This window comes from Thunnus maccoyii, chromosome 11 (assembly GCF_910596095.1).
Source record: "Thunnus maccoyii chromosome 11, fThuMac1.1, whole genome shotgun sequence".
In the NCBI taxonomy this organism is placed as follows: Eukaryota; Metazoa; Chordata; class Actinopteri; order Scombriformes; family Scombridae; genus Thunnus; species Thunnus maccoyii.
Window position 1 is genome coordinate 7,285,321 of NC_056543.1, and position 24,105 is coordinate 7,309,425.

The 24,105-nt window shown below is 38.7% G+C and overlaps 1 protein-coding gene across 2 annotated transcripts in view; it reads right to left on the reverse strand.

Annotated features, from left to right (window-relative positions):
• The window catches only part of slc4a3 (solute carrier family 4 member 3), a 60,431-nt gene that overhangs the window by 30,869 nt on the left and 5,457 nt on the right, over nucleotides 1–24,105 (reverse strand). Inside the window, exons 2-6 of one of the 2 annotated variants that reach the window (XM_042426547.1) lie at nucleotides 20,905–21,296; nucleotides 12,685–12,853; nucleotides 10,906–11,156; nucleotides 10,566–10,744; nucleotides 7,710–7,936 (exon numbers count right to left, since the gene is read on the reverse strand). In XM_042426547.1, coding sequence (XP_042282481.1) covers nucleotides 7,710–7,936; nucleotides 10,566–10,744; nucleotides 10,906–11,156; nucleotides 12,685–12,853; nucleotides 20,905–20,958 — 880 coding nt within the window. In that variant the 5' untranslated portion in view covers nucleotides 20,959–21,296. Of the gene's footprint in view, nucleotides 1–7,709; nucleotides 7,937–10,565; nucleotides 10,745–10,905; nucleotides 11,157–12,684; nucleotides 12,854–20,904; nucleotides 21,297–24,105 lie in introns of those variants that run through there. The other variant, XM_042426548.1, reaches the window with a different exon arrangement.

Here is a 24,105-nt window from a genome sequence, read left to right on the forward strand (position 1 = left end):
TGTCCAGACTTTGACGGAATTTAATAAGAGGTATTCAGTGTATTTCCCTTGTATGTGTTCAAATACTTTGCCAATAAAGCTGATTCTGATAGAAGACAAATCTGTAGCCATGACAGTAGACGATGCTTCAGATATGGTTGTTGCTGCAAAGAAGCTATAAATTCTAAAATGTGGAGGCGTCACACACATCTTCAACCTGGCAGCACACAAGATCTATACAATCACCACAGTTTCAAGGTTGACACCCAAGATTAGTGTCACCAGTTCTGTGTCCAACCAAATGTGAAATATTGTGACAATCTCCCCTTCTGTTTCCTGAGTTATGGCATTGAATAATGGCCAGAAAAGTGTTTTTGCAGAATATTACGATGTCACAGTGAAGTTGACCTTTGACCTTTTGGATATAAAATGTCATCACTTTATCATTTTATCCTATTAGACATTTGTGTGAAACTTTGTCATAATGATTGTATAAATTCCTGAGTTATGGCCAAAAACATGTTTTATGAGGTCACAGTGACTTTTACCTTTGACCACCAAATTCTAATCATTTCATCCTTGAGTCCAAGTGGATGTTTGTGCCAGATGTAATGAAATTCCCTCCTGGCGTTCCTGAGATATCGTGTTCACGAGATAGGGACGGACAAGAGGTCACACTGACCTTGACCTTTGACCACCAAAATCTAATCAGTTCATCCTTGCGTCCAAGTGGATGTTTGTGCCAAATTTGAATATAGTACCTCAAGGCGTTCGTGAGATATCGTGTTCACAAGAATGGGACTGATGGATGGACATACAGACACGTCCGAATGGACGGATAACCCGAAAACATAGTGCCTCTGACCATGTCACTGGCACAGAGGCATAAAAAACACTCTTACTGTTGTGGTATATACTCTTATAGACCACAAAAACACATGCAGAAATATACACTAAGAACTCTAGTACACAAATACCACTACTAGACCCGACTGATAAAAACAATGAAATAACACCTAAGAATCAGCTCCGTCTGTCTGCTTAGTGAGATATCATGGTGCTAATTATCAGATTGAGCTGCACCATTTCTGTCCCTGAGTCTCCATGGAAACCATGCATCCCCTGAGGTGTTGTGGTCTGACTCGTCTACAACAGGTGCACTAATCTGAGCTAAGCAAGGCTCACTCTAAAATGTATTCAGCATGCTTGAATACTCTGTCTGTGTGTGTGTGTGTGTGTTTGTCCGCATTTGTATACATGCTTACTTGTGCGTCTGTACATATAATATAAGCGTTTGTTGGAAAACAAGGAGGCCATTTTTGCTATTGCTTAATGTTTTGTTGATATGAAAAGACAGCTTATCTGACCTCACATTGTTGACGACTCTACACTGTAGCTGCTTGAACTAATGTAATACTAATTTCAGACAGCAGATGCATTTATGTCACAGAATGCATGTTCAACTTGGACCCATTCATATGAAACAGCTGTTACAAACTCATTGCATAGAATTGCACAGATTTACAGTACTGAATACTTTGTTCAATTTTTTCATTACCTTAGAACATACAGTAGAAGTCAGTTTTACTAAACTTAAATAGACAAAAATTAAATTCATTCAAAAACTTTTTAGTTATATTTACTGACAAAAGCTGCCCGTTAGGCTTGGTTTCCAGTCATGCATATTTTTTCACTAGTAAAGCAGTTTCTGATGATCATGCACAACACTGCCTAACTATTAAAGCATTTCACTAACAAGACCACGCCATTTGTACAGTATACATGAAATAGTTTATTTGGTTTGACAGTTGAATGATGGCATTGTATAGTGGGATGATTGAGGGTCGAGGGGCGGAATGACATGGGTCGAGTGTGAGGGGATGAATGGGGATCAAGAAGCATTGTAATAAGCGTGGAACGTCGAGGAACCCGGAGAGCGAGACTCAGGGTGGGGGCACGTCTCGATGACTTTCGGCTTCATTATCCCCCTGTGGTTCCTGTATTCAGAGAGAAGAAGAAGGTGGTTTGGGGGACAGGTAAGGACTGAGACAAACGAGAGAGAAAGGGGTTAGGCACACCCATATAAGTAGACACAGGTGATTGAATTGGGGTCGAGTTGAGAGGCGTGGTCTTGTTCTGGTCTTGTAAATAGTTTATTTGGTTTGAGAGTTGGATGAAGGTCATGTATGGTGGGATGATTGAGGGTCAAGGGGAGGAATGAAGGGGGTTGAGTGCAAGGGAATGAATGAGGTGGCTGTGAATGTAGCTGTGGTAAGCTTGAGTTGACCATCGGCCGAGAATTTTGATTGGTGGTCTAAGATTCCTTGTCTGGATGCTTTGGATGGGTTGGACAGGACTCATATATACATGTATGTGCGTGGAAGAGAAATACAGGGTGAGAGATGCTGAGCTGGTCAGTCTTGCTTCATGCAAGATTAAATATGAGGGTGTTTGGGGGTGGATGGAAATATTGGAGAGGCTCGCGTGCCGTGACTGGTCGTAGGTGGAAGTGGTAGCAATGAAGCATCGCAAAAACCATAGAACGCTAGGACAGTGATTCAAGGGATGGGTAAGTGAAAGGGGATAGGTATCCTGCGCGAAGGGTTTGGATGCAAGGGATGAGGAGATCTGCTGTCAGGGGTAAGCGTTTTGGTCGGAGACAAGATTCTGCTTTTCATAGGCCTTTGAATAGCATATTGATGTGAAGGTGAGAAATGGAAGGGGCAGTGTGATAAAGAAGTTAATCCCATTGATGTACGGGACTTTTTAGACCGCTCATGCCCCCAAAGAAGTGCCGTGATGATGACATGGTACAGTTCATAGAGAGTAGAGGAGGAAGGGTGGGGACAGGTGACCGATTGGAGGCAAACCACCTACTACTGTGGCAACCATTAAATCCGAAGGAAGGTGCTGCATTGGAGTGCAGCTGGATGTCAGACTGGGTGATGCGGTCATCATGGAAAATTAAAAGCTATTCCGTGAGGAAAGGGAATTATGCTGTGGTCTCAGCTGCAGTCTCAGCTCCATTTTACAGGTGTTATCTGGTACACTGTAACCATGGAAAAGCCAGTTGGAAGGGAATGAATGACCCTGTGGGACTATGCAAATGGTGCAATTCGGTTGTCCGAGCTCACAGTGCCTGGTGCATCCGAGGGTGAGGGGGTAGGTCAAAAGACAGGTAGATTCGGGAAGAGTTGGATGAGGGTCAGGTGGTCTAGTTCCTGAACCTTAGTTATAATAAGTTCATTTGCAAAAAAGTTAGTTGTCACATTCAGAATCAGCACTAATCCTGGTTTAAATGTGACCTTGCAGATTTGAGTTTAGATCAAAACTTCAGTAGGAGCAGTGATGTATGCTATAGAAATACCACAATGTTCCAAACAGAAATTCATTATAAGGGCTTTTGCACTGTTTTTTAATTTTGAAAGTTTTAAGTGATTTATTTGATTAACTACTTGCAACTGGACCTTCAGTGCACTGCATTGTATGCACTGGCTATTGTAACTGACATACAAAACATTGATAGCCTGGAAAAAACATACCTTTTGACTTGCAAGTCACATCTCAAAGACTTGTGACTTGACTTGACTTTGATTGTTGCTTTAGTCATAATCATTTGATGTTGTAGAGAAGTATAAAGAACCAAGTTTTTAGGGGTTAAACTTCAGGCTATAACATTAGACAGCAGCTTATTGAAATCGCAGGTTGTGCAATTTGAAATTTACAAACTGAATTTTGATTTTAAAAAAATGTCAGACAAAAACCTCAACTCACATTATGACTTATCACCTAATAAACAATACTTATATATTGCATTAGAAAATTAACTATACCAGAATGGAGCAGAGGGCTATACAGTGGTCATATACATGGCCTGTCAATGTCAAGCATCACTCTCTACAAATCCGATAGCCTGTTTTGAGTGACTCTGGTGGCCCTGTTTTCTGTTTCTAAACAGTCAATGATTACTTTGCTCTGATAAAGCAGGAAAGGCCAGAGGCAGGGTTGCTGTTGAAGGGGAATCGACTGTAGCCTCCGTTAATTAATGCCCCTGGTTGCTGGGAGAGAGAGTTTTTCTCCAGCAACAATAGGTTTTGCATCCCCATCTCTCTCTCTCTCCTTGTCTCTCCTTTTATTAATTTTATCTATTGTTTACTCTTTTCTTTCTATTCAGTCAAAACATTTAACTCTACATTTGGTCCCCTGGCAGGTCAACAACTATGGCCTCTCCCCTGTAATAATACTGTATTAAAGTAGCCATTTGGTAAGCTGTTTTGTGAAGAAGATATGAGGAAGTGAGCTCAGTGTGCCTGACATTTACTGCTCTTAATTGTGCTACAGATTTTCTAATTAACATGTTCAACTGCAGTGAGTCTAAAATTAAAATGGGTTGTAATGCACGGTATTGCTATGATGAACAGTGTTGGAACAATATCTGATTAATAAATATATATGCATCATGGTAAAATCCAGAAGTATTCTGGTCTTTTCTGCTTTTTATATGAGGCAACCTAAATGTGATTATCATTTAAAGGAATTCCTAGTAGATACTTTTAACCTCTCTGTCCTCCATCCTTTGTGTTATTTTGTTTTGGAAGTATTTTTGGAGCTGTGTGGGAAGGCTTCATGAGACACAAATGTGTGGGACGCCAAGGCACAGGCAACAGTAAGAAAATTTGTCATTGGTCAGCACCAGAGCAACAAGGGAGTAAATAAATGTTGCAACATACTTTTCAAGTATGTCAAAGAGGGAGGAATAATTTGTAACCATGTTTATCAAAAATTACTGTTCAAATCTTGTTGACATGAAATTTACATGAAGATATCTAGCTAATTCAGGTAGCTTGTTTTGATCTAATGAGTAGGTCATGGCATACTTCAGACGAAGGGCTTCTTGTACAGTATTGGTCACTGTTTTTCAGAATTTGACATTTCAAGAAATACAAATTAACATAATATAGTGTAAACCCACAGTTATGTTAGTTTCAGGTCCAGGTCTGTTTCACTAACTTGTGATTTCTGTGGTTAGAAATATTTTTGTACAGGTTCATTGTGTCTTTTTTGTTTGTCTGTTTGTTTGTTTGTTTTCTAGTGACATTACTTACAGTTACAAATATATATATTAAAACTGAAACCACATTTCTCTTGCTCCATTAACATGACAAGATAATGGATTTGTTCTGCAACAGTATACAGTATGCACAAAAAGCATAAGCAAACTTCAAAAGCCAGTATACTTTCTTCTTAATTCATTTAAAGAGCTTTATTTGAGTTATTTTCCTCTTTCTGAGGCTAGCAAAAAGGAGATAATGACCAAAGAGTTGCAGCAGCTGAGTCATAAAAGGAAAAGATAAGTGGTACTTGATTTGAAAAAAATAAAGCTGTCAGAAAAATGCTGACAGAGGCTGAAAAAAGTCATGAAAGCTGACATGTTTAATTTATAACATTCAAGATAGCCAACAGCTGACTGAGCCTACCATTAATGTGCTTTATAGGCAGACTTCACAAGTATGTAGCAGTACTCTGCATTACCAGCAGAGTGTGCTGAACCCTAACTTTCACCAACATTGTAGAAATACATAATCTGTTTAATTCCATAAAAACAAAGTATTCATCCAGCCCTAAATGAATATGCAGATGAAAATACCAAATATCACAATAAATTGGGCCTACTGTATAACTAAACATTTGTATTTAAATCAAATCAGCACAAGTGTTCCTGTCTTCCACAACACCACAGTTAAGATGACATCAAGGGATTACAATCCTGGTCTTTATCAGGTAGAATGGATGCTGACAATGTCTTTCCTTTATTGTCTCTTTAGAAGGGAAATGCACACAGCAAAGAGTCTTTAGTCAAAGCCATGTATATTCACACCAGAGTGCCAAAGTCATTACAAGACTTATGAATTCTGTTTGGTTAGATGAAATGTCTTTAACAACATTTTTGACAAATCCACAGTCTGTCTTCATCTTTCTGTCTCTCAACTACTCATTTACTTAGATGTAATACATATCATCTGGTAAATATCATCTCATATTTCAGTCATTCCCTTAGTGTATAGCATTAAAGCAGAATTAAAATACTGGTGGAAAATCAATCAACAATAAAGTAAATAAACTAAAATTAAAAATTGGATGCAAGCCTTTTAAATCACCAGTATAAATACACAGACTGCACAACCCTTGAACATAAAAACACATTTCATGCATGACTGCATGAACTGTTACATTGACTCGGCAGTTATATCATAAATATCCTAGCAACCACATCAGGTGCAATCATGGAAGTCTGATAGAAAATTGCCATAGTCACTGGCTGAAACAGTATGTAACAACCACGCTCGAAAAAGACACATAACTAAGATCCCCCCACAACGTTGCTGTGGTGTGGGTGAAAAGTAAAACTGAGTCACCTCAGAAGATACAAACTGCCACAGATGAAATCATCTCCCATTCCCCTGCTCCAAAGCCTTATTATCCAGATAGCAATGAAAAAATTTGATGGTAATTCTTCAGGCTACTGATAAACTTAAAATGACTCAGCCATGTCACCACTTTGTTGGACAAAACAAGCTACAAACAAACATTATATGTGCAAACAGAGAAAAAAAACAACAACCATCATCTCTGCAAATAACTTCTATGTTTCACACAGGATTATGTAACCATTTTACTGCATGATTCAACTGCTGTCTTATGGTGTCTTATGATATATTTTGATACCTGCATTGTATTGAAAGGTGTTAGGTGGGTGCTCAATGTTAAAATGCTCACAATGAAAATACTAATATGCTGATGTTCAGCAGGTATACTGTTTGTTCACCATTTCAGTTTAGCGTGTTAGCAAGCTAACATTTGCTAATTAGCACTAAACACAAAGTGCAGCCGAGAATGGTGGGAATGTCATTAGTTTTGGCCATAAAACAAAGTATTGGACAAATAAAAATGTTCACCAAATGATGATGGTGCTAAATGAAAATTATTGCAGTTCATCCTGAAGGGGATATCAATGTGTGTATAAAAATTCTTGGCAATCCATCCAATTGTTCCAACATTTCATGCAAAACCACAAATGTCAATCTCATGGTGGCGCTGGAGGAGGAAAGGTCAGGGGATCAACAGGATGCATTGTCTGGGAACCATGAACGTCAACAAAATTTGGTGCCAACCCAGCTAGCAGATGCTGATATATTTTACAAGATAAGTGAAAATTTTGACCTGCTGGTGGCGCTACAGCAAAAGTCTGGGGATCACTGAAGTCGTTAGGATGTATCCTCTTACCACCATGGATATCTGTACCATATTCAAAGGTACTCCATCCACTAGTTGCTATGTTACATTGTAGCTTGTGAAGATTCTGCCAAGGAAAGCTACACAAGTGAATTGTTGCTTTGTCTTGTTAGTTGTTTAAATAAATGACAAATCTGTCAAAGTAACCCCAGCATCTACAATTTTAGCCATATTTTTGATCTCCTATGTTTAAAACAAGACAGTGAGTAGTTCACTTACAAGTAATTATTCAAATAAAAACAGTAAGATAAATTATATCTGCAGTAAAATTATGAGCTGTTTGTCAAAAGAAACAGGAATAAACCATGTTCTCTGAATTCTCTTTTGATGACCATGTTGTATTTTGCTTAGAAACACAATCAGCTCTTCTATCCTCCAACACGGCGGAAAGAAAATGTGCTACAGCACCCAAGAGCCCTCAATTATATCTCCCTTACTTTTCATGTCATCCAGGTCGGCACTGGCCAACATCTGGGCCTCAGCCTCATCAGTTGGAACCTGCTGATAGATGGCCGTCTCCAGAGCAGTCATGCTGCCAATGCAGATCCGCTCCCGCAGATCATAGTTGCTCCGCTGGGCGCCTGCCAGACGATGGTGGATGGGCTTCCTGCGGAACCAGCCGCGAGTCGCAGTCACACTTGAGGGATCTGATCCTGGGGAAACACTGACAAAGAAAGAAAATGGTTATTGGTAAGAATAATTTAAAAATTATCAAATGTTGCCATAGTGACCTCTACATTGTATGACATTGGGAAATAACTTTGACTGTCACCTCTTTTTAATGTTTTCTTTATGCACATTATTTAGTGATATGAAGTAATGATTAGTGTTTATACTTTGCTTAGGTTTGAACAGTACTGATGTATTCTACAAACCAATCTTACAGTATTTTGTTGTATACTTTATGATGAGTTATTCGTGTATTATAATATCAAAATTTAGATAAATGATAATTCCACCTGTATTTAATATATTCTTCAAACTGAACAAGATTTAAATGTTGTTGCTGACTGGATATACTCTGTGTTGTGCCTTTTGGTTGTATTGCTGCCTTTTCACCACCAGAGGGCTTCATAACACAGCAACTGGCGTGAACCTCCTCACACAGCAACACATGACATCAGCGCGGTGGTGTTTCCCTGTCTTTTCCAAAGCCGGACTCAGCAGAGACAAATACCTGAATCACCATGGAGCCCCTGACCTCCCAGCAGCAAACTTCATAAATTATTCAAAGCATCACCAAATAATTCATATTCTGATGGTTATGCATGTTTGCTGGGCAGATGGGCCCTCTAATATCTGAGGATTCGGATGGAGCCATTAGTAGATCATAATTGCCTTTAGAACTGTACACATGGGTTATCAGTGTTGGTTTGTTTGATGCTGTTGCTATTCGCAATGAAACATTTAAGTAGATATATTTGCAAACTACTGTCGGCTCTTTCCTGTTTTATGCTGTTTGTATGCTTTGTCACTCAGATTGATGCTTTTTTAAAAAAAAAAATATAGATACATTTGACGCAGAGGGTCAGTTCCAAATTTAGAAAGCAAAATATTTAATATCAATTAAATCATTTTTGATCCAGCTTTTTTATCTGTGTATTCCCTCTCTTATGCCATGACCAAAAAAATACTCATTTCTGACTGGCAGGCAGGAGGCTGTTAAATTTGGATAACAGTTCACGGCAGACGATGCTCTTGTGAGTTAAACCAGCCTACAGTGAACCAGTCCACACGGCATATTAAACTGCAGGTGATTGCAGGGGTAACCATAGCAATGTACGTGTTTCATACTGCATTATCAGTTAACTCTTTCTGGAGACATGGAACTACAGTAATAATACAATAAGTACAACCTCTAAAACTGCAAATGAAATTTAATATCTTTTGACTGATGAAGAGGTCCAACAGGGGCTTCTCATCCATGGAGAGAGTGTCTTGTCGCATCTATTCTGTGCTGTCTTTAGTTCTTCCAAGAGCCGTTTTACCTCCGTCTCCAATGTGGTAGTCAAATTTGAGACATTAGTGACCGCTGACTCCAAGTTTGTGATCATCTCGGTGTTTATTTCACGCGTTTTTTTGAGCGATCGCAGGGGGACACTCATCTCTGAGGGAATCTAATTCCATCCGAAACATCTGAGACACAGCTTCAATTTAGGTACCAATTGCAGTGCATGAGTCTGCTTTAATGGGAACTATCTCAGAGCGCAGGCCTCAAATGGCCTCGAGTACAGTCGTGTCCTCTTCCTCGGACATATCGTCTGGTGAGGATGCTACTGACTTCTGACTTCACATAGGAACAACCAAATAAAATTATAACAAATAAAAAGCAGAATTGAGTTAAATTCACATATCTTTTAAAAGTGTTATCAGGAGCAACATGTCAGTCGTACATTGCTTTATCTGAAGTTTGCTGTCTCTGACATGAGAAGCACCTGATTTAGCTGCATATTGCTGGAAGATGCATGGAGTACCCCTTTCTACTGAAATATGCATATATGTATGGAGCACAATGACTTATAAGACTATTGTAACATAAAAAGAAGTCACTCATAGTAAAAAATCAACAGAGAAATATCACCTAACTCTGTAGTTCCCCTTAGCTCTACAGTACAGAGCATTTTGACATCTTCCAGGTCATAGTTTTGGTTTTATGGCCCAAAACTTAACTTCATTCTTACTGCTCTAATCAAACTCATTCCCAGCTACAGTAGGCAGCTGTTTTCAGTGACAAAGCTCTGATAAGTCCAACTACCCAAAGAACAAGTTGATGCATTTAAAGCATGAAGTGGTTGAGGATAAAACAATATAGCCATCAATGTCTGCTATAGCAATAGGCCTTTTGCATAGAAGACTGAAAAGCACAGGTGTTACTAACAACAATAACGATGGCTCTGCTTTTTCCTGATGTATGTGGCCATGGTATAAGCATGATAATATACTGTGGGGCATTGTGCTTTATTGCTTATCTATAGTGACATTTATTACTATATATTCTCTATATATTCTCCCATTCTGACTTTTTGCGAATTCTACTGCATGGACAGTTTAAGCCCTATAGATCATCAGTACACAAACGCAGCCTGCACAGGTGGCTGTAATGTATTTAGGTCAATCATTCTATGCTCCAAAACATTTTCATGGTAAATTAACTCAATTATGTAATCCTAAAGTTTGTCCCAAATCCCCTCATTTGAAAGAAAGTGTCATAGTATCTACAAGTACCACTCCTACGATGTACCACAGCAGTCTTCGGTACAAACAGAATAACCTGAGATGCTGTAAGAACGTACCTGTTGCAAGCCGCATCTTCTCCATCCACCTCCTCATGGTGTCTAGGGGCAGCATGATGAACCACCCTCTTTATCAGAGTTGGTGTGGATTTCCCCGACAAGAGATGTTCTTCCTTTTCCATATGGAAGGTAGTGAGTGGAAGGGGTTCCTCCAAGTCCTCTTGGCTCCCCAAACTAAACTAAGAGGAAGAGGAAGATCAGTGAGAGGGGTGGAATATGGTGATATGTAGAGTGAAAAAACAGGGACACACAAAATAAATCGGAAAGAGAAAAGAGCCTGTGTTAGTTTTTTATTACATTGATTGTGCAGAAATCCCATGGCTCTTCAGTCTTATTTTACCTGTGGTTGGATATCAGGTAGCTCTGTGGGTGTGGCAGCCACCTCATATGTGTCTTTCTCAGACTCTGCTTCTTCTTCATCTACCTCGTGGATAGTAGGCGTAACCTCAGAGGGGGGCAGAGAGGTCTTTTTTTTCTTCCGTTTCTTTTTGCGCTTTCTGTCTGTGCTGTGAACCCTCTTGCGTAAACGCTGTGGCAGGGGCAGGTGGGTGGACAGGGGGTGATGTGTGTGGTGAAATGTGTGTCTGTGATCTGTTTTTAAAAAAAAAAAGAAGAAAGAAGAAAGAATGTCAAAAACACGGCAGGGTATGCATTGTTGAATCTATGTCTATTGACTACTGTCACACAAAATGTCATGTTTTGTCCCTCTGTACTGCATATGTTGTCTTGCTATGGAAGTAATTGATATTTCTGTGAACAGAGGACACAGTATTGTCCTTGGTGGATAAAGTGCTATTGATATAAACTTGTACTGATGCTGAAAATGGCAAGTCATGAGCTCTCCTCAGGTTGAGCAGCATCATTAGAGGAGGTGATTTTGAGCTACTTCACACAATTCAGCCTGTCTGGAATGCTGCTGGCCTTATTATCGATTTTTCACAAAACACTGTGTGAAGACTGTTTTCAAACTGGAATTTCGTCTATGCAATCCGAGATGTAACACAGAAGCATTTCAACCAAGACTAACCGTAACCATCTTTAAGAAATTACATCTGTATACCTACAGCACATTTATTTAAGTTCATTCTTTGATTTTTCAACACACACTTGGTTAATTTCTCAGAGGAGCTGCTCCCACCTCCTAATCCCTTATTAAACACTTGAAAGATACAAGATAAACAAAAGCTTTGCATTTTAATTAACGTGCGATAAAGGAGATATGGACCGTTTAATAAATACCAAAAGGAAGCAGCACTATCTAATCTCTCTAAAACTGATCTACCGATTTATTTTACATACATAGAATCTAATGCCCTGCTTTAAATATGATCTCTCATTATAATACGAGTCAAACTTTGAATTTGAAGCATGTGTATAACCACTTATACAATAGACCTTTCCCTGCAATGTTTTCATGTCTTCTAGTACATCATCAACTGGCGAGAACTGACTTTTTGCCTGGGACATATAGTTTTAGCTTCACTGTTTTGGCATTATATAATGTATGTAGCCATCGTGCGCACACTTATGACCCTTTTACATGGTTGTAGTTTGGAAGGCGTCAACTAAAGACGCAGTTAGCATAAATTAACAAACTAGCTTCAACTAGATTTCAGCTGGCAGTCAACGGTTGTTGGCTGTCTGCATAGCAACAGTAATGGGGGCAGGATTTACACAGTGTCAAGTGTCAATTTAAAAAGGAATAAAAGTATTAAACTGCGTATTAGGGCCACACTGAAGGAAAACAATTCTGAGATTTTGAGAATAAAGTCATAATACTACAAGAATAAAGTTGTAATTCTATGAGAAAAAGTAGTGATATCATGAGATAAAGTCATAATTCTACGAGAAAATTTTATTAGAAAAAGGCTTATTATGAGAGTTGTCAAGAGTTATTACCTATGATAGGGTATTAGGGCCACACTAACAGAAAAAAAAATCTGAGCATTTCACACTAAACTTCTCATAAGTAGAATAATGAAAACAAATGCATTCTTACTCTGAGTAAAAATGTTAATCAATACTCTGTACTGGGATTACAAAACAGTTTATAAGCGACACTTACATCTTGTTAATTGTATAATATACTGTATAATATGTATCTAGTAGCTTTGCTTACACTCAAAGTCTTTCTCTGTGTAGTGTCGGCCCATACGGTCTCCACTGGTGGAAGCAGAGTCACTGAAGATGTCTCCAAAGCGCTCCACAGACAGTGCTTTCTCCCAGTTCTCCTCTTCCTCCTCTTCTTCCCGTTCATCCTCTGATCCTTCCTCATCTTCCACCTCCACCTTAAACCGGAGAAGGGTAAAGATAGAATAAAACACGTCAGCACTTTCCATTTTTCAGAGTAGACAGAGAATCAAAAAAGATTCAACAAAATCAAGAATAAGCTTGAAGAAAATAATGACAAGAAATAAGAAAAATAAGTATAATTTATATTGATATCTTCACTTGTGGCCAGTCCTGTCACAAGCAGTTTCAGTTTAAGAAATCTATAAGGAACTTTGATGAATAACGCTCGCTGTTGAATAGGAATACGAATGGGGCAAATGTTCAAGCAGAAAGCAATCACCACTGCCATGAATTTTGGAACTTAATGATTACATGAATTGTGCTACTCTGATTGCTGCATTGTACGTATTAGCCAAGTAGGTAATCCAATCAGACATTCCTTTGGAACAACACAGCTTGGCTCTGATGTCAGAAATGGCAGACACACAAGGAGCGGATTCATGCTTAACAGTACAAAGTAATGCGAATTCAGGATGAACAACAGCAGTTCTAACACCAATCCTATTGTGAAACTGTCTCAACACACTGCATGTACATGAGAATGCATGTGAGGAAGCAACTAGTTGAAATTGTGGATTGGAACGGTCTGCTGCTAACAAAGGTTTTAATTGTTCTCACCCACATTGAAGCCAAAACCCACCGCAGTCGGCCCCAAATGGATATACATTACTCACTGTAAGACTTCAAACTGTCTTTGTTTTGTATTTATTTGCAGGAGAAAACAATTCTGTGTCAGTAGAATAAGCATGCAGTCTCTGTATAGCCTCCATGTCATGTAGGGAGGACATCAAATCAATACAACAAAGTGCTAAGCAGCAAATAACTAATGCACTTGGCAGCCCCTGGAGACGATGGAGGCCGAAGGGAGTGTTCCACCAGAGGCATTTGGTGCCTCTGATAGGTCAAATCACTGGGACAAGCCGCTTACTCCGCACCAGATTGGTGCTGGCATGGTAAGCACTCTGGCTACTGCTCTGAGGTCTCAGATTTCGCTGTTCCAGGGCTCCATTACCTCCTAATTACCAGTGGGATGAAGGGACAGGATACGTTTAATGACCTGAGCTACCTATTTACACGGGGCCAAGGCAGATGAAGCCAGACAGAATATAAAAGGGAGAATTTTCAATTGAGTGTGCAGTAAAAGCCTTGTTTTCACTGGACAGCCGACTCAATTTTATCCATTACTATTTAAGGTGTTCTATAATCCTGCAAACCAAACCAATTCTTAGTTTAATTTCAACGTCTCCTCCCTGCCTTGCTCTGGTAAACACTGTTCATCATTGCAAGAATTTAATAGTCCTGATTTAATGCAAGAGGGAAAATACTCTCAGCTGAGGCTTACAGTAAAGGGACTCCTTCTAAACCTGGTTTTGCTATGCTCAAGCTTCACCGGTGCAAAAGACTCAAAACTCTTTCATGTCAGCTTTGAAGTCAGGTAGGGTGGAGTAACACAGGAGGAGGGCAACTCCAACCCTGGTGGTGGAGGCACTGTGTGGATAGGAATAGGGTGAGAGACAATGGAGTACAGTGATTTCAAAGGTTCATATACTGAACCTTTGCATTCACACACACAGAACATCCACCATGTCTGGTGGGAAATTTTAGTTTTAGACAAAAAAAACTGCTTCAGACTCTCTCTGTAATTTTCAGAAACTAGCAATCATGCCCACTTCCACCAACGAGTGGCCAGATGTGATGAGGTGAGAAATTACGCAGGGTTTGAACTTCTTTGTCTTGTTTTCATTTTTTACACAATTATTTATGTCATATTTCATGTGTACAACCAAATTTGACACTCTGAACTCCTTCAAGGATAGATTGTCCAAAAGTGTGTGTCTTTATTTCCATTTGTATGATTCATTGTGTATCTTTCCTCCATGACTGCAGGCTTTTCATTCCTGTCTTTGGGTGCAAAGCACAGTCATGATAAAAACAACACGTAGCAGGAACTACTGACACCTTTAGATTATAAGACTATACAACTGAACTAGTTGTATTGAAAATATTAAAATAATTATAACGGTTCTATAATTAAATGTGGAAATATATACTGGTTATGGTCACTCTGAAAACCTTGTTGGTTATTATTTCAAACCATTGCATTTGAAGCATTTCAAAAAGTCAATGTTATGATTTTTTTTTCTTCCCTAGCTCTTATATTTTTATATTCCATTTTCAGTCCGCTATGTTGCCGACATGGAGATTGAAATCTCCTAAAATGAACATTGTAATAATGAATGTTGGATAAGAGTCCTCATCTCTGAGTGTTAGTACTGTGGGTTACCATCAACATCAAACACAATGATATTTGACGCACGAAAATTTAACCCATCTACTCTGCGACTGGTTCGGCCACTTCTGATCAATTATGAGGAGAGAAGGCTTCAATTAAATCATCCTGACTATATGTGCCAAGCTGCACTTCAGTTAAAATCATGCGGTCTAACCTTTCTTCATTAACTCGCCAACTTCCACTGCGACATTAATATTTCATATTTAATGGAACGCTGAGCCAAATGGATGCATTAAAATATTTATCAGCTGCTGACTAATATGGAGAAAGGTGTATGTGTTTGCCTTGTTCTTTAGGATCAAATGACCTCACACTGGCACTCAGGAAAAAAAAGTAAATGTGTGGCTTTATGGGTCAGTTTGGGGCCACGATTGTGCCAGACATTATTATTACGGATAAATTTACAAAGTGGGTTAGGATTTACATTGAATTGAATATTAGAAGGTTAAGGATTTTAATAAGTTAAGGTTTAACCACAATTTAGGCAATTAAAATAATTTTGGTTAATGTACCGAGTAAGATTTTACCAAGAAAAATGTTCCCTGAAACAGAGGAAACCATTTTCCATTCATTGAGTATTGAACCTGGATAGTTGAAAGCTGAACACAAATGTAACTTATACTCATATAATATAATAATAATAATAATAATAATAATAACAATAATAATAATAATAATAATAATAATAATAATAATAATAATAATAATCTTATAATCATGTGTTGGATGGCTCTAAATACTGCAATACCCATGAGCCTCAGCTGCCGTTCTATAGAGGAGAGGCCATTCAGAGATGCTAGTAGTGAGCTGTAGTGAATTCAAAACGCTTGGTTGTTGCAGATTTGGACAGAACACATTGCCTTGGCACTGACCCAGAATCTGGAAGTAAATTAAGTTGTAGTAAACAATGTATTCTGGATTTTCACTTACGAAACGTAATCAACATGATGAAGTTTCCTGGAAGTTTCCACTAAAAACTGACAAATATGTCGACTACTCATCATGATATTCATTAGCGTCAGCTTTCTAATAATTACTAGAGAGTCCCTCACATTAATCTATTGTGTTGTAACTATGTGTTCTGTATTTGCAGTGTGTTTCATTGTGACACACGTGTATATGTTGTCATGCTAATTTGCCTGTTTTATCTTAATCTGCATTGTTTTTTTCTAAATGTGTTTTGCTTATTGCTAATCCTATCGAGGGGGGAAAGTTTCTCTGTGTTCAACTTAAATCTGAGTTTAAGGTACCTGTGAGCATAAGTTATGATATCACAACTAGTTTGGAGCCAATCGTGGTCCAGTGTGCAATTTACACAAATGTGATGTGGAAACATGGAGCCTCCAGTTCACATACACTGACAATGTAGGAGACATCTTGTCCAAGCAGTTAAACTTTAAAAATCAAAAATATTTCCATATTCATAAAATCTGGATTTTTCAGTGAGGGAGAAGATGTCACTTTAAGAATTTCTGACAAGGTAATTGAGCTTTTCTTTTGAGGAAAAACTATATCAGACAAATTATTATTCAAAGCAGAACATGTCTTAAAACATGTGGAGAAGATCATTAAGTTATAGTGCATTAAGTCCTCTATGCCACTGCAGTTTACAATCAAAACCCAAGATACTTTCTTTCAATGAAAACTAATGACCATGACCAAAACCACCAACACACACAATAGAGTCTCCTTGAAAAAAAACTGCAGCTGACATAATCTGGCAGCAGCTGGTGATGTTTCTGTGGCAATTCAGACTCAACTGTGCCAGAGGAGGGGCCCAGGGGTTTGACACACACATACCCTCACATCACCTAAAAAAACAGATAAGTGGGCTCAGAGTAGCTCCAATCAACTATAGGAGATAACAGAGCAAATAAGCTGCTCTTTTTCTCTCTATAGCTGTATTTTAAGTATAGAGTGGACAACTAATTGAGGCTAGGTAATTAAAGGGTCCACTTATGTAGCCAAGCATTCGACTATTATTTTCTGTACACCAGTGTCACAATATGCTACGCATTCTGTGCATGACAAGGTCCCCGCTGCGCATAATGACACATCACCTGCTTAGCTGGCAAAGCTTTTCCTCCGGAGAACATAGGCTAATCTGTTCCACTTGAATAAGAACATAGCATCCTGCTATGCGGGACACGAGCATTTTCCACAGACCCATGTGTGACTCATCCCTGTGTTGAGACATTGGAGGGAACAATTCAGTCTTGAAGGGATTTCAGTGCTCCTTTCATTCCAGATGCTCATCATGCTGTTGTGTGAGGGAATTCCATCATTAAAAATCTTTGCAGTGATGAAACATATTATCTCAAAAGTGCATGTTGGCCAATGTGTTTAGTAATTTTGCAGTAAAACATTGGCAAATTTGAGCTCACTCTTTTTTTTTTTTACCCTATTGAAAAATGCCATTTGAAAGAACTGAAACAGGCCCTTTGTTTCTGACATTCATGATACACAAGCTGTTTCAAAGGGCAGCACTGGCCTGAGGGTTTGAGAAACGCAATAACAGCCAAATGCTTCTTCTTGAGATACCAGATCCAGCTGGGAAATTACACCGTTTGCAAAAACAGGAAACACCACATCAAACAAATTTTTGTGTAGCTGCAATGATAAGTCATAAATCGAGTTATTTTGACCGCTGATAAGTCATTTAAGACATTTTTCAATGAAAAATGCCAAGGTTGGAGAATATCCTGCTTTTCTTTGTCCAACATGATAGTAAATTGAATATTTTGAGTTTTGGACTGTTGCTAAGGCAAAACAATTTGATGACGTCACCTTGCGTTCTGGAAGATAGTGGTGGGAAAATAGCGGCCTGCCACTATCCAAATGTGCCATGACTGTTCACAAATCTACAGTAGATAACAATGCAAACATAAGGCTCATATAAAATTTATGACCTTAACATGAGATTAACTAACAAGATGTACATGATAACACAGGTAAATAACATAAATTGCCATATTTGACTATAACAGGCACATGTATGTGTCAATAACAGTATTTTCCTTCAACCATAAATGAAGCAGGCCATTGCTTATTGTGTGTTGATCAATGTATGTTCATGTTTATGAGTCATTTTATGCCAAAGGATAGCTGCTGTCATTATGTAAGCCCTCACTAATAGGGGTTCTGACATCTGCCCTAAGATACAACCTTAGAGCTGTTTCATAAATCAGTTTTATTCTCGACTGAATTAAAAGAAATAATCAAAGAAAACGTTTTAGAAACATAATGGCTTTAACCCAAACAAAGGCAGCTCCCCAATAAACAGTGCTGTAAAATTGCTGACCCATGCTCTAGGATGTTTTGTAGCATTTTTCACTGTTTTATGATGTTTTATAGAGTTTTTTTTTTTTTTTTTTTTAGCTGCAATCCTTATTTTGTGTTTTAGCATATAGCAAACTTAACCTGACTGGACTATAATAACAAAGCTATTAAGCAGCTGATTGGTGTGAAAATATGAAGTGAGTGAAAGGATTTAAATAAAATGCAGCTAAAAAACAAAGGCTCAAAGCATTTTCTCATAGAAATCAGTTAAACCAGCACTTGAAGGCTTTGCTTTTTCAGTCTCAAGCTTCCAGACACACTCCAACAAGGCCAATTACTGTAGCTCTAAAGGGCTCTTTTCCTGGTTAACTGAGCGTGACTTCATTGTACCAGCTGACATACTAACATCTGCATCACAATCATTGTACACATTTCTCTATTTATTCAAAGATATTCTAACATAATATTTTTCCTGCAAAGTCAAACTCGCCTCCACTTGATACCAGTCCACGTTTGCATATCCATTTCTCCACCCTTGAGACCACAGTCATAATGCTTTCCAAAATGAACTCTTACTCCTTCAATTCTCATAATTCCATATGCCGCAATGCAAACCAGCACTGCCAGTTGAAAAGGGCAATTCATATTATTTTCCATGCATTGGACCGCAAATGAACTTGGAGTATGAATCAAGTTGGGCTCTAACAAAAGCATGTCCTGTTATAACCAAGACAGTATTTCCACATTATTCTTTATTAGGCCTAAAACTTTCCTTTTTGATAAAGGTTATAGTTAGGGCCAGCCCAGCCCCTAGTTATGCTGCTATAGGCCTAGACTGCCAGGGGACTTCCCATGATGCACTGAGCTCTTCTCTCCTTCCTTCCCTCTCCATCTGCATGCATTCATGTACCATTAATGCATGTTACTAACTTGGCGTCTTCCCTGTAGTTTTGTGCTTTCTTGTCTTGCAGGAGACCTTCAGCTGTGGACTGCCTGCTGTCCCCGTGGTACAGCTTGATGCTCACTGCTTGATGCCCACCGCTGCTGCCATTATTAATAGTCATATTTGCCCACTGCTACTGCTGTTATTATTAGTCATATTTCTATTATTATTATTATTGCCTCTCCCCCTCTTCTTTCTCTCTGAATCCAACCATTCAATGCAGATGGCCGCCCGCCTAGAGACCCGGTTCTGCTCATGGTTTCTTCCCATTAAAAGGGAGTTTTTCCTTGCTGCTGTTGCCAAGTGCTTGCTCATGGGGGAATTGTTGGGTCTCTGTAAATTAAAGAGTACATTCTAGACCTACTCTGTGTGAAAAGTGCCCTGAGATAACTCCTGTTGTGATTTGGCACTATATAAATAAAACCAACTTCACTTGACTTCTATTTTGCTGTCCTGTTAAAGGAATATTTGGACACTTTGGGAAATATTTGCTTTTTAGCAAAGAGTGAGATGAGAGGATAGTTACCTCTTACATGTGCGTGCGCTACATATGGAGCTGCAGGTGATTAGCTTAGCTTAGCATAAAAACTGGAAACAGGGGGAAAAGGCTAGCCTGGCTCTCACTAGAGTTCAAAAATATGCTTACCAGCACCTCTAAAGCTCACTAATTAACATGTTGTACACACATTGTTGTAAAGAAGTGCAAAAAATACAGGTAGTTATGTGCTATAACTATTTCTTGACGAACAACAGGGAAGTCACTGCACTCGGCCATTGTTCGCCACAAAATAGTTGCAACAAGAAAAACCACAAATTGATGTATTTACATTTGTGTTTGTGCATGGATTAAACAAGTGACTTTCGACAAAGCTTTAGAGGTGTTGATAGGCTTACATTTGAACTTTGGATATAGCTGTTTCTGCCTGTTTCCAGTCTTTATGCTAAGCTAAGCTAATCACCTCCTGGTATTTAGTATATAGTATTTAAATATGCACATATTCACAGATTTTGAGGATTTCAAGGTAATACAGAACCAACCAAGAATCCACTCCTGTTTAAGCATAATGAGCCTTTACAGGAAATCCATGAATGAAATAATCAGGGCTAAATCATCTAAACCATAGACACACGCATATACACAGACACACACAACACAATTGTAAGAAACCCTGTTACCTTACTTGCCTTAGAGACTCTGCCACTGTTCTTAATCACTCAGTTGCTTGGGTGAACTCTCAGGTATAATTACAGCAGTTCAAATCAAACTGAATGCTAATGGTTTTTTTACAAGGTTATACAGTACCATTCAAAGCACTGGGCTAGAGAGTTAACCTCCTTAGAGGGCTGCCAGCCAAAAGGCAACACAATCTCCCCAATGCAGAACAGACAAGCTCTGGTTTAAATGGAAGAGGAGCTTTTTTGTTTTTCTTTGGTTTAATTTAATCAATTTGTACAACAAAGCACCAAGATGACGTGCATTTTTACTTAAAAGTAAGTTACAAAAAAAAACAAAACCCCACGTGAATGCTTACCTGTTGTAGGTTGATCAACACATCTATCTCAGGGGCATGACCTCCTGTAGCCATGGGGCCTGGCTAGCAGCCAGGGGTAAAGAATAGATTCTGACAAGGGGCAGGGGACAGAGGGAAGACAGCTACTGTCGCTAAAATAAAACTAAACAGAGGAGTTTGTGGGGGAAAGATGTGACTGGCCAAATGTCCTATAGATGGAGTATGACAGGGGTGGTGGGGGTCAGGTGTGGCTGAGGGAGTAGGGTGGGGTTAGTGCAGTTGAGAGAGGGGAGTAAGTGGGAGAGGGCAGGAGGGAAAGATGGGGTGCAAAGCAGCAGGAACCCGGGGGAGGATGGGGATCAGCCCTTCTCTTTCACGGCTGGGGGTCCAGGAAGCCTTTGGGGTGGCATAACCTGCAGGAGAACAGACAGGAAAAATAAAGTTATTAGTCTGGAATATATGCACAGCTGGACCCTCAGCCAAGTACAGTACACAAACTCCATACAATGTAAATGGTCACTGATCTGTATGCTGAGAAAAACACACCCACACATACAGTTTGAAATGCATTTTAAATGTTAAAGGCAAACATGCAAAGACAATAATTAACTCTATGAAAATTATCTCTAAATATATTTAGGAATATGCAATAAGATTACAAAATTAATGAGGCAGAAGTGACTGTGATACATCATGATTTCATTGCTGCTTCACACCCACAAGATGGTATTTGTGTTTTGCTTCTTAATTAATGAATATATCTCTTATCTCTTACATGTTCCCTGCGGTGTTTTTATCAGCTGTCATGGTGATTGAGAGGGTGCTGACATGCAACAGTCAAGAACCGTGTCTGGACTTGAACTGAAGATGTTGTGGTTGCACCCCTGACACACCTGCTCTTTCTATTTTTTATTTCCAGGGCTTCATAGAATGGATTTATGTACCGGTGAGTGGCAGCAATGAGCTCTCTTTGTTGAGGACCCCTGAACTTCTGAAAGCACCTCCTAACTGGTGCCATAAACAAAAACTGTCCACTAAACAATGATGTAAAATCACAATAAAAGCAATCCAAAAAAAGACTTTATTAAGTTTCTTCACATACTCCCTAAAACAGGGTATCTTAAACAATATTCGCTTTCAATGCTGAGAGTTATATGAGAAGATCGATACCACTCTGTGTGTGTAGTAAATATGAAGCTACCTTTGGCCAGAGTCAGGCTAGCCTTTTCCCTCAGTTTCCAGTTTCTGCAGTGAGCTAAGCTGCTGCTGGTAGCTTCATATTTACCGTACATAAAAAGCAAATAAGCATATTTCCCAAAATGTTTCCCAAAACTATTCAATTGAGACCTTTATGGATCTACATGTTGTACAAACTGTTCCTGGATTTACTTAGTTGTGAATAATACTTAAAATATAAATGTAGCGAGCCTCATCATATGTTATCTCACCATATACAAAATGAGTATTGGTACAAACTTCTTTTTATTCTACTTTACTTCAAAATATATATTTGTTTATTGGGTATGTATAGAACCAGAACTTGAATTACTTTACAAAGGTACCAACACGGAAATTCCCTTTTTCAAGAGGCCTTATTGTCCCTTTCCACCTAACAACTGTCTCCCAAAATAAACCCATCTGATATTTACTATCCATAAAAGCAGTTTGAAGAGTCCCATCACAAATTAACTTGACATCTTTTCATCAGCTTGGTAAAAGGCACTAAGCTTTTCTAAGGGAACACTCCTCATAAACTACGCCAATAATAGTCTTTGTTATATAAGTAACTGTGCTGTGTTAATGATGTTTTTTTCTGTCTAAGGTTAAACTGGATGTTTGACTCCAGTAAAGAGAAGTGTTTCAGGCAGCTATTAGCACCTTACTACCTTCAGATTGACTGACTGATTGTAAAGCCATGTTGTTCAGGTGGCGCCCTGAGGATAACGTTAATCTATATCTTTACTTAACTCGTCTACATTCTCACTTACCAGTCCAATTTGAACACACACACACTTAAATAAAACAAACAAACAGAAGAAGGCACTTTTGGGCTGCTTAATGATGATGCCAAAATAGACACAACTGATTATTTTGGTTTTAACATGGAGGAGAACAGGTGCCGCTCATCCATGTGAACATGCCAAGGATTGCTGGTCAGTAATTATTTTGGGCAGTGGAGGAGAGGGCAAGCCAGCTGAAACAATTGTCATTCACTTCACCAAAGATCTAGTTAAAGTATCCAGAATTTCTGTTAATCAGCAACATTTCCATTATACAATATGTTGTGAGAACAGACTGAGTAGGAAATACTAAAATTAGTTGTTCCTGTGATCCCTCTGTGTGTTTGTGGTCAAGTGATAATTCTGCCAAACAAACAAAGCCAAATGCATTAAATACATTTTTGATCAAAATTAAGTTAGAACCAGATTCTGCAGATTCTGTTTTACCAAATGAACAAATATTATGCTATAAAATGAGTAAGAAATAGCATTTAACATTTGCAAGAACTAGAAATAAGAGGTAACCCCATATTGCAGTGACTGGACTCCAGCTAGTTAAGGCTAGCTAGTGAGATAACACACACTTTTTTCCCTTTAACTAATATATCAATTTAGTTTACTCCAACATTTAGCAATTTAGTTAGCCTACCACATAAACAAGGCAGTTGCTCAATTAAGTCAGAATAGAGCAGATAATGAAAAAGTAACACTAGTTACTCATCTTGCTAAAAGCCTAGCTAGCCTAGCTTTGAAGAGTAGCAGTAACTGCAGCCTCTGACTCCAGTGGAAATTCATGTGATTTGATGTGGTTAAGCTCCCTTTATGTACTTAAATATTAATTTATCCAACTAGCTAATTTGTTACAATGGAGAAGAAAGCTGAAGGAAAGGCTAGAACATTTTGGTTTGTAGTTACTGCATTTTCCCTGTACCCTTTAGACTGTCCAAACAGAGAGTTACAATCTTTGGTTTTCTTTTTGGGTTTGTTGTTTTTGTGCATAAAATTAAGGTTTTACAAAATATATGTTACACAGTTTGGCTAAAACCTCAACCTCACAGTATTCTGTAGTTAATGTTCTCTACTTTTGTAGAGCAGAACTGACAACTATATACTGTGGTGAAGTACAGGGTTATTTCATGAGTTGGGTGTGTAATCATAAATTCAGTGTTTTGTGAGGACTATTACAAGGTTCAGTATTAAATTAGGACGGTGTGTGCAATGA